Raw genomic sequence first — 15490 nt, 5'->3', positions numbered from 1 at the left:
CCAAGATGGACAAAGGGGGTGCTGTTGGGGCTGTGTTTCTGGACCTAAGGAAGGCTTTTGATACTGTTAACCATGAGATTCTCATCACAAAATTGTCCAAGTTCAACTTTTCCCCTGATGCCTTGAGATGGATGAAATCATACCTTGAAGGCAGAACTCAGTGTGTCAGAGTGAGCAATGAGCTGTCGCCCACTCGTAGCTATGATGTGGGCGTGCCCCAAGGGTCAATACTGGGGCCCCTCCTGTTCAGCCTGTACATTAATGATCTGCCTTCTGTCTGTACTGGGTCTGAAGTTCAAATGTATGCAGATGATACAGTGATATATGTGCATGCAAAGAGCAAACAACAAGCTGCACAAGAACTCACTACTGTAATGGTCCAGGTTACAAAGTGGCTCAGTGACTCGTGTTTGCATCTCAATGTGAAAAAAACTGTTTGCATGTTCTTCACAAAGAGGGCAACAGATGCTACTGAGCCAGATGTCTATGTGTCAGGGGAGAAGCTCCAGGTGGTATCCGATTTTAAGTACCTTGGCATCATACTTGATTCCAACCTCTCTTTTAAAAAGCATGTGAAAAGGGTCATTCAAATAACTAAATTCAATCTAGCTAATTTCCGATTTATAAGAAATTGTTTGACTACAGAGGTAGCAAAACTGTACTTCAAATCTATGATACTCCCCACTTAACATACTGCTTGACTAGTTGGGCCAAAGCTTGCTGTACAACATTAAAACCTATTCAGTCTGTCTACAAACAGGCTCTCAAAGTGCTTGATAGGAAGCCCAATAGCCATCATCATTGTCACATCCTTAGAAGGCATGAGCTCTTGAGTTGGGAAAATCTTGTGCAATACACCGACGCATGTCTTGTATTCAAGATCCTTAATGGCCTGGCTCCCCCTCACTCAATATTTTTGTTAAACAGAAAACCCAGACATATGGCAGCAGATCCACAAGGTCTGCCATGAGAGGTGACTGTATAGTTCCCCTAAGGAAAAGCACCTTTAGTAAATCTGCATTCTCTGTGAGAGCTTCCCATGTCTGGAATACACTGCCATCAGACACACATAACTGCACCACATATCACACTTTCACAAAATGCTTGAAGACCTGGCTAAAGGTCAATCAGATTTGTGAACATGGTCCCTAGCTGTGTGTTGCCGCTTTCCATGTTGTCTGTTGTCTGTAGCTTGTGAGGTGTGGAAACACTTTGTTGCTTTTATGAATTTTGTCTTGCTGCTTTTTGTTCTATGTTGCTCTGTCTGTATGCTATGTCTTGCTTGTCCTATGTTGCTATGTCTTGCTTGTTCTATGGTGCTATTGTCTATATTGTAATTGTTTTTAATAACCTGCCCAGGGACTGCGGTTGAAAATTAGCCGGCTGGCTAAAACCGGCACTTTTACTGAAACGTTGATTAATGTGCACTGTCCCTGTAAAAATAAAATAAACTAAACTAATAAACTAAATAGGCAATAGGGTGCCATTTGGTCACTCGGGATCAGATAATAGCAGTCTTGATCATAGAGCTTCTCACAGACAGTTTGGTTCATCAGACTGATCCTCAGTCTTCACGGAGGAGATTACTGGGTAGTTTGGTTCATCAGACTGACCCCCAGTCTTCACGGAGGAGATTACTGAGTAGTTTAGTTCATCAGACTGATCCTCAGTCTTCAATGAGGAGATTACTGGGTAGTTTGGTTCATCAGACTGACCCCCAGTCTTCACGGAGGAGATTACTGGGTAGTTTGGTTCATCATCCTGGCCCCCAGTCTTCATGGAGGAGATTACTGGGTAGTTTGGTTCATCATCCTGGCCCCCAGTCTTCATGGAGGAGATTACTGGGTAGTTTGGTTCATCAGGCTGACCCCCATTCTTCACAGAGGAGATTACTGGGTAGTTTGGTTCATCAGGCTGACCCCCAGTCTTCACAGAGGAGATTACTGGGTAGTTTGGTTCATCAGGCTGACCCCCAGTCTTCACGGAGGAGACTACTGGGTAGTTTGGTTCATCAGGCTGACCCCCAGTCTGACCCCCAGTCTTCTCTTACCTCTGTATCTGATAGTCAAGTCTCTATGTGAGCTGCAGCAGTGGGGAGGGTGAAGGTTATCACAGTGTCTGGTGTTAGATAGATGATTTTCAGAATTAACCTGGAAGAATCCATGAAAGGGTTTAGGTAAACTGTCTCGGCGGTAGGAGTATTTGAAGATGAAAGTTCATAATTGCCGAACATTAATGTGGTAAAGAGACAAGATATTGAGTTTCTTAAAGTGCAGATGGAGCCAGGTAATTAGAGGGAATTAATTAATGTAATTTGTATGATGAGAAATTTGTGTAGGTAAGAGGCATACAGTGGCTTGCGAACTTTTCCTATTTTGTTGCCTTACAACCTGAAATTAAAATAGATTTTTGGGGGGTTTGTATAATTTGATTTACACAACATGCCTACCACTTTCAAGATGCAAAATATTTCTTATGAAACATACAAGAAATAAGACAAAAAAAAACTGAAAACTTGAGCGTGCATAACTATCACCACCCCAAAATCAATACTTTGTTGAGCCACTTTTGCAGTAATTACAACTGCAAGTCTCTTGGGGCATGTCTCTGTAAGCTTGGCACATCTAGCCACTGGGATTTTTGCCCATTCTTCAAGGCTAAACTGCTCCAGCTCCTTCAAGTTGGAGTTGGTTCCGCTGGTGTACAGCAATCTTTAAGTCATACCACAGATTCTCAATTGGATTGAGGTCTGGGATTTGACTAGGCAATTCCAAGACATTTCAATGTTTCCCCTTAAATCCAAATAAAAATCCATTTAAATTACAGGTTGTGATGCAACAAAATAGGAAAAATGCCAAGGGGGTGAATACTTTTGCAAGGTACTGTATGCACTGGCCCAGACAATATTACAGTAAATGAGATATGGGTAAATTAAGCTATAGTATAGAGTTAGGAAGCAAGCATGATGAACCAAAACACTCATCTTTCTGATAATACCAACTGATTTCATCACTTTGCTAGAGACAAATTGAATATGATATTTTCAGAATAACTGTTCATCAATTAAAACTCAGAGGTATCTAGTGGATTTTAATTGTTCCATTTCATTCCCACCAATTGAGATTCTGGCTTTTACATGTGTAAAAATTGTACATGTGTACAATATTTCTTATTCTTACTAGTGAATACAATGAAGTAGGATTTATTTATTTCTACATTTGAAGATATTGTTTTATCTGGAACCATTCAGAAATATTGGCAATGCCTGAGTTGGCTTCATTAATAAGCAAATAAAAATGTTGTGATAAAATCTAATTGATATCATCAGCAAAAAGAAGGGGAAGTATGGAAGAAGACCCAGCAGGTCATTGATATAGATTAGTATGGTAGAAGACCCAGCAGGTCGTTGATATAGATTAGTATGGTAGAAGACCCAGCAGGTCGTTGATATAGATTAGTATGGTAGAAGACCCAGCAGGTCGTTGATATAGATTAGTATGGTAGAAGACCCAGCAGGTCGTTGATATAGATTAGTGTGGTAGAAGACCCAGCAGGTCATTGATATAGATTAGTATGGTAGAAGACCCAGCAGGTCATTGATATAGATTAGTATGGTAGACGACCCAGCAGGTCGTTGATATCGATTAGTATGGTAGAAGACCCAGCAGGTCATTGATATAGATTAGTATGGTAGAAGACCCAGCAGGTCGTTGATATAGATTAGTATGATAGAAGACCCAGCAGGTCGTTGATATAGATTAGTATGGTAGAAGAACCAGCAGGTCGTTGATATAGATTAGTATGGTAGAAGACCCAGCAGGTCGTTGATATAGATTAGTGTATGTAGAAGACCCAGCAGGTCGTTGATATAGATTAGTATGATAGAAGACCCAGCAGGTCGTTGATATAGATTAGTGTGGTAGAAGACCCAGCAGGTCCTTGATATAGATTAGTATGATAGAAGACCCAGCAGGTCGTTGATATAGATTAGTGTGGTAGAAGACCCAGCAGGTCATTGATATAGATTAGTATGGTAGAAGACCCAGCAGGTCGTTGATATAGATTAGTATGATAGAAGACCCAGCAGGTCATTGATATAGATTAGTATGGTAGAAGACCCAGCAGGTCATTGATATAGATTAGTATGGTAGAAGAACCAGCAGGCCATTGATATAGATTAGTGTGGTAGAAGACCCAGCAGATCGTTGATATAGATTAGTATGATATGGTAGAAGACCCAGCAGATCGTTGATATGGATTAGTATGGTATGGTGGAAGACCCAGCAGGTCGTTGATATAGATTAGTATGGTAGAAGAACCAGCAGGTCATTGATATGGATTAGTATGGTATGGTAGAAGACCCAGCAGGCCATTGATATAGATTAGGAGTAACAAAGGTCCAATTATCCAACCCTGTGGGACACCACATGATATCTTAGCTCTGGTAGATGCACAGCATAAACACATTGTTCTCTATCATAAACATAACTATATAACCAATTATATGTATAATCATGAAAACCATAACAATACAATTTATAAAGTCATATTTCATGATCAACCGTGTCAAACGCTTTGGATAAATCTGAAAAGATGCGTATTAATTGTTAAGGGTTGTAAAGATTGTATCCACAAGTTGCAAAAGAGACGTATCTGTGGAGTAGTTTTTTAACGAACTCTATATTGGTGTAATGGCCGTTGGTGGAAGAAGGTGAGGACCAAAGCACAGCGACGTACGTGTTATTATTATTATTATTAAATAATACTGAACACTAAATACAAAGTAACAAAAAGAACAACCGAAACAGCTCCATCAGGCGCAAAACACAAAACAGAAAGCAACTACCCACAAAACCCATGTGGGCAAGAGCTACCTAAGTACGATAAGACAGCTGTCCCTGATTGAGAAGATTGAGATCCATACCCAGCCAAAAACAAAGAAATACAAAAACACAGAAAAAGGAACATAGAATGCCCACCCTAGTCTAATCAAAATAGAGAATAAAAGCCTCTCTATGGCCAGGGCGTGACAGGACCCCCCCGGCAGCAAAACCTGACTCTAAAGGGGAGGGTCCGGGTGGGCCTTCTTACGGCGGAAGCTCCGGACTGAGGACCCTCCTAGAGGGCGCCACTGGACTGAGGGGCTGCAATTCTGGCAGCTCCGGGCGGGACGTGGCGACTCTGGCAGCTCCGGGCGGGACGTGGCGACTCTGGCAGCTCCGGGCGGGACGTGGCGACTCTGGCAGCTCCGGGCGGGGGGTGGCGACCCTGGCAGCTCCGGGCGGGGGGTGGCGACCCTGGCAGCTCCGGGCGGGGGGTGGCGACCCTGGCAGCTCCGGGCGGGGGGTGGCGACTCTGGCAGCTCCGGGCGGGGGTGGCGACCCTGGCAGCTCCGGGCGGGGGGTGGCGACCCTGGCAGCTCCGGGCGGGGGGTGGCGACCCTGGCAGCTCCGGGCGGGGGGTGGCGACCCTGGCAGCTCCGGGCGGGGGGTGGCGACCCTGGCAGCTCCGGGCGGGGGGGTGGCGACCCTGGCAGCTCCGGGCGGGGGGTGGCGACTCTGGCAGCTCCGGGCGGGGGTGGCGACCCTGGCAGCTCCGGGCGGGGCGGCGACCCTGGCAGCTCCGGGCGGGGGCGGCGACTCTGGCAGCTCCGGGCGGGGCGGCGACTCTGGCAGCTCCGGGCGGGGGGCGGCGACTCTGGCAGCTCCGGACGGGGGGGCGACTCTGGCAGCTCCGGACGGGGGGTGGCGACTCTGGCAGCTCCGGACGGGGCGGCGACTCTGGCAGCTCCGGACGGGGCGGCGACTCTGGCAGCTCCGGACGGGGCGGCGACTCTGGCAGCTCCGGACGGGGCGGCGACTCTGGCAGCTCCGGACGGGGCGGCGACTCTGGCAGCTCCGGACGGGGCGGCGACTCTGGCAGCTCCGGACGGGGGGTGGCGACTCTGGCAGCTCCGGACGGGGGGTGGCGACTCTGGCAGCTCCGGACGGGGGGTGGCGACACAGGGGACCTGGTGCTGGGAACAGGCACGGGACTCACCAGGCTGGGGAGACATACAGGCGGCCTCTTCCTTGGACGAGGCACAGGATACACAGGGAGTGGGCTCAGGTCTCCAACCTGAGTCTGCCACACTCCCTGTGTGCTCCCCATTTTGTTTTTTGGGGCTGCCCCTCGAGCTTCCTCGCCAGCCGTGTTCCCTCGTAACTCTGGTTCCCTTCTCCTGCTGGTTCCCTTCTCCTGCTGCCTCCGCTCTCCTGGCTGCCTCCACCTGTTCCCATGGGAGGCGATCCCTTCCAGCCAGGATCTGGGCAAGAGCTACCTAAATATGGTTCCCAATCAGAGACAACAATAGACAGCTGTCCCTGATTGAGAACCATACCCGGCCAAAAACAAAGAAATACAAAAACATAGAAAAAGGAACATAGAATGCCCACCCTAGTCACACCCTGGCCTAACCAAAATAGAGAATAAAAGCCTCTCTATGGAATAAAAGCCTCTATGGCCAGGGCGTGACAATTGGTGATTTTAACGTTTCAACATTCTCTTATACATCAATTGTTCTAGGATTGAAAAAAAAACATGGTAGTACAGATTTTGGGCGATAATTTCTAAAAGATCTTGGATTCCCAGATTTATAGAGGGGTATAACTTTGGCAATTTCCAAATCTTTAGAAACACTACCAGTTTGCAAAGATTTGGTTTGGTAAACGTTAGAGGGTCAGTGAATGAGGAAGACACCAGAGGCACCAATCTCATCATGACCTGCTGCTAATACTGTATCTTTAAGTTACTAATTACCTCCATTACGTCATCACCTCCATTACGTCATCACCTCCATTACGTCATCACCTCCATTACGTCATCACCTCCATTACGTCATCACCTCCATTACGTCATCACCTCCATTACGTCAACACCTCCATTACGTCAACACCTCCATTACGTCATCACCTCCATTACGTCATCACCTCCATTACGTCAACACCTCCATTACGTCATCACCTCCATTACGTCATCACCTCCATTACGTCATCACCTCCATTACGTCAACACCTCCATTACGTCAACACCTCCATTACGTCAACACCTCCATTACGTCAACACCTCCATTACGTCATCACCTCCATTACGTCATCACCTCCATTACGTCATCACCTCCATTACGTCATCACCTCCATTACGTCATCACCTCCATTACGTCAACACCTCCATTACATCATCACCTCCATTACGTCATCACCTCCATTACGTCATCACCTCCATTACATCATCACCTCCATTACGTCATCACCTCCATTACATCCATTACATCATCACCTCCATTACATCATCACCTCCATTACATCATCACCTCCATTACGTCATCACCTCCATTACGTCATCACCTCCATTACGTCATCACCTCCATTACGTCATCACCTCCATTACGTCAACACCTCCATTACGTCAACACCTCCATTACGTCAACACCTCCATTACATCATCACCTCCATTACATCATCACCTCCATTACATCATCACCTCCATAACATCATCACCTCCATTACCTCCATTACGTCATCACCTCCATTACGTCATCACCTCCATTACGTCATCACCTCCATTACGTCATCACCTCCATAACATCATCACCTCCATTACATCATCACCTCCATTACATCATCATCTCCATTACATCATCACCTCCATAACATCATCACCTCCATTACATCATCACCTCCATAACATCATCACCTCCATTACATCAACACCTCCATAACATCATCACCTCCATTACATCAACACCTCCATTACGTCATCACCTCCATTACGTCATCACCTCCATTACGTCAACACCTCCATTACGTCATCACCTCCATTACATCATCACCTCCATTACGTCAACACCTCCATTACGTCAACACCTCCATTACGTCATCACCTCCATTACGTCAACACCTCCATTACGTCAACACCTCCATTACATCATCACCTCCATTACGTCAACACCTCCATTACGTCATCACCTCCATTACGTCATCACCTCCATTACGTCATCACCTCCATTACGTCATCACCTCCATTACATCATCACCTCCATTACGTCATCACCTCCATTACATCATCACCTCCATTACGTCATCACCTCCATAACATCATCACCTCCATTACATCATCACCTCCATTACGTCAACACCTCCATTACGTCAACACCTCCATTACGTCATCACCTCCATTACGTCATCACCTCCATTACGTCCATTACATCATCACCTCCATTACGTCATCACCTCCATTACATCCATTACATCATCACCTCCATAACATCATCACCTCCATTACGTCAACACCTCCATTACATCATCACCTCCATTACGTCATCACCTCCATTACGTCAACACCTCCATTACGTCATCACCTCCATTACATCATCACCTCCATTACGTCATTACACACCTCCATTACGTCATCACACCATTACTCCATTCCATTACGTCATCACCATTACATCAACCCCTCCATTACGTCATCACCACCTCCCTCCACGTCATCACCTCCATTACGTCAACACCTCCATTACATCATCACCTCCATTACATCATCACCTCCATTACATCCATTACATCATCACCTCCATTACATCATCACCTCCATTACATCATCACCTCCATTACATCCATTACATCATCACCTCCATTACATCATCACCTCCATTACATCATCACCTCCATAACATCATCACCTCCATTACATCCATTACATCATCACCTCCATTACATCATCACCTCCATTACATCATCACCTCCATTACATCCATTACATCATCACCTCCATTACATCATCACCTCCATTACACCATCACCTCCATTACCTCATCACCTCCATTACATCCATTACAGCATCACCTCCATTACATCATCACCTCCATTACATCATCACCTCCATTACAGCATCACCTCCATTACATCATCATCTCCATTACAGCATCATCTCCATTACATCATCACCTCCATTACATCATCACCTCCATTACATCATCACCTCCATTACATCCATTACATCATCACCTCCATAACATCATCACCTCCATTACATCATCATCTCCATTACAGCATCATCTCCATTACGTCATCACACTCCATTACATCAACACCTCCATTACAGCATCACCTCCATTACATCATCATCTCCATTACGTCATCACCCATCCATCACCTCCATTACATCATCACCTCCATTACATCATCACCTCCATTACAGCATCACCTCCATTACATCATCATCTCCATTACAGCATCATCTCCATTACATCATCACCTCCATTACATCATCACCTCCTTTACATCAGGAGGATCAAACTGAAGCGAAGGGAAATGTCTCTTAGTGTAATTCAAGGGATTTCCATCAGTTTTCTAAATGTTCTGTATACTCTAGATCAAAATAAATGTAGTGACATAAACATGGCAGATGATGAATTATGTGTACAGATCCTTATTGTTGAACTTCAAGTGTTTACGAAGGACCTGATGTTTGAATAGCTGTCTGTGATTAAAGGAATAGTTCACTCTACTGTAATACAACACATCACAGCCATATCAACAGTGGACTAAATGAAGGAAATACTAAAAAATAATGAACTCTCCCTTTAAGGCTGCGATTAAACCCAAAATAGTTTGCTGTTTCCCACTGTGCTTTGCTTCTGCATGAGTCACCGTACTGCATCAGATTTGCAACCATTTCATTGTTATCATGGACCAGACAGGTATTTGTGTGTCATGTTTGGCTTTATTTTGCCAAACAGTCTGGAGAAAGAGAGTAATCCATGATTCGCCTCTTTTTAAACACAGCCCATCTGTTGCAATGTTCAAAGCTGTTATGATCTACAGATAAACTTCTATGCACTGTGTTTTGGTCTGTCATTTACAACACATAAGGCTCTCAGAGCGGTCTTGAAAGCACAGTGGGGCTTCCAGTTGATACCCATTACTGACAAATCGCTGTATGTACTTTGTACACATGGGGAAAAGACCGCAATGGACCACTTTGGCTCTGCAATTTGGCTCTGCAATCGGTGGCAACAGTGTGATTTAGGTTGGGCTGGTGGCATCGCCCACTGGCTGCAAAGGACAGGATCCATTATTCTGCAACCTGTGGCAAATCAAGATTGACAGACTACATGAGCAGTCTCCTTAAGGGCTTGTTATGCCTTGCCATTTATGGAGAAAAAGATTGTATCAAACGAAATCCGCCTGTCTCTTGATTTTCATAAATGTCTTAATGTAGTCTTTCTGCTCCTCTCTCTCTCTCTCTCTCTCTCTGCTCCCCTCCCCCCTTCTCTTTCTCTTTCTCTCTCTCTCTGCTCCCCTCTCCCCTTCTCTTTCTCTCTCTCTCTCTCTCTCTCTCTCTGCTCCCCTCTCCCTTTCTCTCTCTCTCTGCTCCCCTCTCCCCTTCTCTTTCTCTCTCTCTCTGCTCCCCTCTCCCCTTCTCTTTCTCTCTCTCTCTCTCTCTCTCTCTGCTCCCCTCTCCCCTTCTCTTTCTCTCTCTCTCTCTCTCTCTGCTCCCCTCTCCCTTCTCTTTCTCTCTCTCTCTCTCTCTCTGCTCCCCTCTCCCTTTCTTTCTCTCTCTCTCTGCTCCCCTCTCCCCTTCTCTTTCTCTCTCTCTCTCTCTCTGCTCCTCTCTCCCCTTCTCTTTCTCTCTCTCTGCTCCCCTCTCCCCTTCTCTCTCTCTGTTCCCCTCTCCCCTTCTCTTTCTCTCTCTCTCTGCTCCCCTCTCCCCTTCTTTCTCTTTCTCTCTCTCTCTCTGCTCCCCTCTCCCCTTCTCTTTCTCTCTCTCTCTCTCTCTCTCTGCTCCACTCTCCCCTTCTCTCTCTCTCTCTCTGCTCCCCTCTCCCCTTCGCTTTCTCTTTCTCTCTCTCTCTCTCTCTCTGCTCCCCTCTCCCTTCTCTTTCTCTCTCTCTCTCTCCCTCTCTCTCTCTCTCTCTCTCTCTGCTCCCCTCTCCCCTTCTCTTTCTCTCTCTCTCACAGGACACAGAGATCGTGAACACGGCCATCCTAACAGGCAGGCGTGTTGCAGTCCCGGTGAAGGTGGTCACAGTGGAGTGGGACGGTACTGTGAGGGAAGTGGACGATACGGTCGGCTGTACGTCCACTGACGAGGACGTGGTCAAGGTACGGTCAAGTACACTTCCCACGGTCTGCCACATCATTGCCTGCCTAACCAACACAATAAACAGAACACAGAACTATATTGTTACTTGGATAGTCTTCAACTCCACGAGGTCACGCAATTGATTCGGTATCTTTTTCCGGTTTGCGAAGCGAACTTTAATACATTGGCTAAGTTATTTGCATAAACCTTTCCTGTCAATACACAGATGTCCATGCACTAATGTCTGCTAATGCAAGGACACATGGAGCAGAAATACAATCCTACAAAATAAATTGAGGAAATTAAGGTTGCTCTCAACAAATAGCTCTCAGCTGCTCTCAGTTGCTAAACAGAGTTTGTCGCTAATTCGTTCTACATTTCCATAATTAGGCAGTTATTATGTGGAAGCAGTATTCAGTGTTTGTTGAATTAGATAAAGAGAGTTGTAAAGTCAAGACGTAATACAGTCTGTTTTTTTGGTAAAGGTGCTAGTACTATTTCTCCTGATTATGCACAGTTTAGCACGTTGAATTACACTATTTGTCGCTATGTGTTCGAAACAGACAAAGTGGCATCTAAAAGATTGACTCCTATCGGCTTGGCCCTCAGCCAAGGGCCAAAACAAAATCATTACTCTGACACATTCAATATCAAGGCAATTTCCTATAACATGGGGCAAGGTGTTGTTTAAATACAATCAATACGCTGGAACCGTGGAACCATGGAACAGTGGAACAGTGGAACCATGGAACAGTGGAACCATGGAACAGTGGAACAGTGGAACCATGGAACAGTGGAACCATGGAACAGTGGAACCATGGAACAGTGGAACCATGGAATAGTGGAACCATGGAACAGTGGAACAGTGGAACCATGGAACAGTGGAACCATGGAACCATGGAACCGCGGGAGCTCATTCCATAGCAGTAATACAAACGAGGACCAGAGAAAGTGTTATTAACGGCAGGGGCAGCTGTTTCAGGCCCTGTCTGTTTCAAATCAGAACGCTCCAGAGTTATGTTATGTTATATCGTCAACACTTTGGCAGGAAGTGGATCAGAAGCAGACAAGCGGCTTTGTTGTCACTCTCTAGTGACTGGGAAGGTCCACATGTAAAATCTCCAGCTTGCTCTGTTGACAGTCAATCTGACAGGAATTCCCTTCAGGTTAAGCACACCTTTAACCTAGATATGACAATAGCTCCCTGAAGCCTTTTCCAGGTAGGCAGACAGTAAGAAAGTGATTTTGACAGTGTTGTTTGGAAGTCAGATCATCTCAGAACTGTGAAAAGGAGTGGAAGCCAGGGCTTTCCCCAATGAGCCGATATCAGCTATGTCAATCTGCACAAGGCTAGTATACCTCTGAAACCTGTGTATGGAGCCGACCTGGCCTGGGATCAAATAGTATTCATTTTCTTATGAATACTTTATCTGCACTTTCTTGACCAAGCCTGGTGGTGCAACGTTCAATAGAATAGTCCCAAACATTCAAACCCCGCTCATTGGACAGTGCAGGCAGGCTCAATCAAAGGCTGAACCCAGGTCTGGTGGGGAATCTAGAGGAGTGGGACCGACTGTCTCCCAGACCTGTGTATCACCAAAAGGCCGAGATTCAATCAGATCGAGTATTAACTGTAGATAGCCGGCACCCACATAGCTGGTGTTTTGGTGGTGTTGGAGATGTAACTGCGTTAGAGCTGTCAAATCGCTGAGCGGCTGCTTGTGTGGTCATTGTCACAAAGCCACACCCCGTCCCACTTGCATTAGAAGTTCGAGAACGAGAAGGTCTAGGCTATATAAAAAATAATGACACTTAAATTGAAAATCATTCAAAACAGAAATTCATTTCTATCAGCCTAATCATGGTGTAGATTACAATACACATTACAATACAATACAATACAATACAATACATTACAATGCAATACAATACATTACATTACATTACATTACATTACATTACAATACAATACAATACAATACAATACAATACAATACACAAGGCTGCACGAGATGTTTTGTCAGACGCCAGGAAGCGTTTGCTGATTGGACAGCTCCAATGCAGTTACACCTCACACATCGCCTAAATAAAAGCAATGAAACTGCTATTGCAGTTGTTGGTTATCACGTGTTAAGGCAGACCCGATTGAATCTAGCAGATTTATACCTTGTCAGCTCGTGGGTTTGAACCTGCAACCTTCCGGTTACTAGTCCAACACTCTAACCACTAGGTTACCCTGCCACCTCAACACTCTAACCACTAGGCTACCCTGCCACCTCTACACTCTAACCACTAGGCTACCCTGCCGCCTCTACACTCTAACCACTAGGTTACCCTGCCGCCTCTACACTCTAACCACTAGGCTACCCTGCCGCCTCTACACTCTAACCACTAGGCTACCCTGCCGCCTCTACACTCTAACCACTAGGCTACCCTGCCGCCTCTACACTCTAACCACTAGGTTACCCTGCCGCCTCTACACTCTAACCACTAGGTTACCCTGCCGCCCCACCCTGCCGTTATCACGTGTTAAGGCAGACCCGATTGAATCTAGCCCCAAAGCACCAAGTGATTAGCATCTACCTGATTCACGTAGCTTTTTTCAGTTAACACTGTTTGTGTTTGGGACTTCTGAATGGCGAAGATGAACCTCTAGCGAACCCTTCCTCTCCTCTCCTCTCCTCTCCTCTCCTCTCCTCTCCTCTCCCCTCCTGTTTCCTCCTCTCCTCTCCCTTCCTCTACCCTCCTCTCCTCTCCTCTCCTCTCCTCTCCTCTCCTCTCCTCTCCTCTCCCTTCCTCTCCCCTCCTGTCCCCTCCTGTTTCCTCCTCTCCCCTCCTCTCCTGTTTCCTCCTCTCCTCTACCCTCCTGTTTCCTCCTCTCCTCTCCTCTCCTCTCCCTTCCTCTCCCCTCCTGTCCCCTCCTGTTTCCTCCTCTCCTCTCCTCTCCTGTTTCCTCCTCTCCTCTCCTCTCCCCTTCTGTTTCCTCCTCTCATCTCCCTTCCTCTCCCCTCCTGTCCCCTCCTGTTTCCTCTTCTCCTCTCCCTTCCTCTCCCCTCCTGTCCCCTCCTGTTCCCTCCTCTCCTCTCCTCTCCCTTCCTCTCCCCTCCTGTCCCCTCCTGTTTCCTCCTCTCCTCTCCTCTCCCTTCCTCTCCCCTCCTGTCCCCTCCTGTTTCCTCCTCTCCTCTCCCCTCCCCTCCTGTTTCCTCCTCTCCTCTCCCCTCCTGTTTCATCCTCTCCTCTCCCTTCCTCTCCCCTCCTGTCCCCTCCTGTCCCCTCCTCTCCTCTCCCCTTCTGTTTCTTCCTCTCCTCTCCCTTCCTCTCCCCTCCTGTTTCCTCCTCTCCTCTCCCTTCCTCTCCCCTCCTGTCCCCTCCTGTTTCCTCCTCTCCTCTCCTCTCCCCTCCTGTTTCCTCCTCCTCTCCTCTCCCCTCCTGTTTCCTCCTCCTCTCCTCTCCTCTCCTCTCCTCTCCTCTCCTCTCCTCTCCTCTCCTCTCCTCCTCCTCTCCCCTCCTGTTTCCTCCTCCTCTCCTCTCCTCTCCTCTCTTCTCCTCTCCTCTCCTCTCCTCTCCTCTCCTCTCCTCTCCTCTCCCCTCCTCTCCTCTCCCCTCCTGTTTCCTCCTCCTCTCCTCTCCTCTCCCCTCCTGTTTCCTCCTCTCCCCTCCTGTCCCCTCCTGTTTCCTCCTCTCCTCTCCTCTCCCCTCCTGTTTCCTCCTCTAACTCTCCCTTCCTCTCCCCTCCTGTCCCCTCCTGTTTCCTCCTCTCCACTCATCTCCCTTCCTCTCCCCTCCTGTCCCCTCCTGTTTCCTCCTCTCCTCTCCTCTCCCCTCCTGTTTCCTCCTCTCCTCTCCTCTCCCCTCCTGTCCCCTCCTGTTTCCTCCTCTCCTCTCCTCTCCCCTCCTTTTTTCCTCCTCTCCTCTCCCCTCCTGTTTCCTCCTGTCCCCTCCTGTTTCCTCCTCTCCTCTCCCTTCCTCTCCCCTCCTTTTCCCTCCTCTCCTCTCCTCTCCTCTCCCCTCCTGTTTCCTCCTGTCCCCTCCTGTTTCCTCCTCTCCTCTCCCCTCCTCTCCCCTCCTGTCCCCTCCTGTTTCCTCCTCTCCTCTCCTCTCCCCTCCCCTCCCCTCCTGTTTCCTCCTCTCCCCTCCTGTCCCCTTCTGTTTCCTCCTCTCCTCTCCCCTCATGTCCCCTCCTGTTTCCTCCTCTCCTCTCCTCTCCTCTCCCCTCCTGTTTCCTCCTGTCCCCTCCTGTTTCCTCCTCTCCCCTCCTGTCCCCTCCTGTTTCCTCCTCTCCTCTCCCCTCCTGTTTCCTCCTGTCCCCTCCTGTTTCCTCCTCTCCTCTCCTCTCCCCTCCCCTCCCCTCCTGTTTCCTCCT

General features: G+C 47.4%; 1 protein-coding gene across 16 annotated transcripts in view; it reads left to right on the top strand.

Moving 5' to 3' along the window:
- si:dkey-215k6.1 (transmembrane protein 132C) overlaps positions 1-15490 on the top strand; it is a 503239-nt gene that overhangs the window by 419918 nt on the left and 67831 nt on the right. For all 16 annotated transcript variants that reach the window (XM_052461021.1, XM_052461012.1, XM_052461023.1 and 13 more), the window contains exon 5: positions 11004-11147. In XM_052461021.1, coding sequence (XP_052316981.1) covers positions 11004-11147 — 144 coding nt within the window. The remainder of the gene's footprint in view (positions 1-11003; positions 11148-15490) is intronic.

This window comes from Oncorhynchus keta, chromosome 14 (assembly GCF_023373465.1).
Source record: "Oncorhynchus keta strain PuntledgeMale-10-30-2019 chromosome 14, Oket_V2, whole genome shotgun sequence".
Taxonomy (NCBI): domain Eukaryota; kingdom Metazoa; phylum Chordata; class Actinopteri; order Salmoniformes; family Salmonidae; genus Oncorhynchus; species Oncorhynchus keta.
This window is presented reverse-complemented; position numbering and strand designations above follow the sequence as displayed.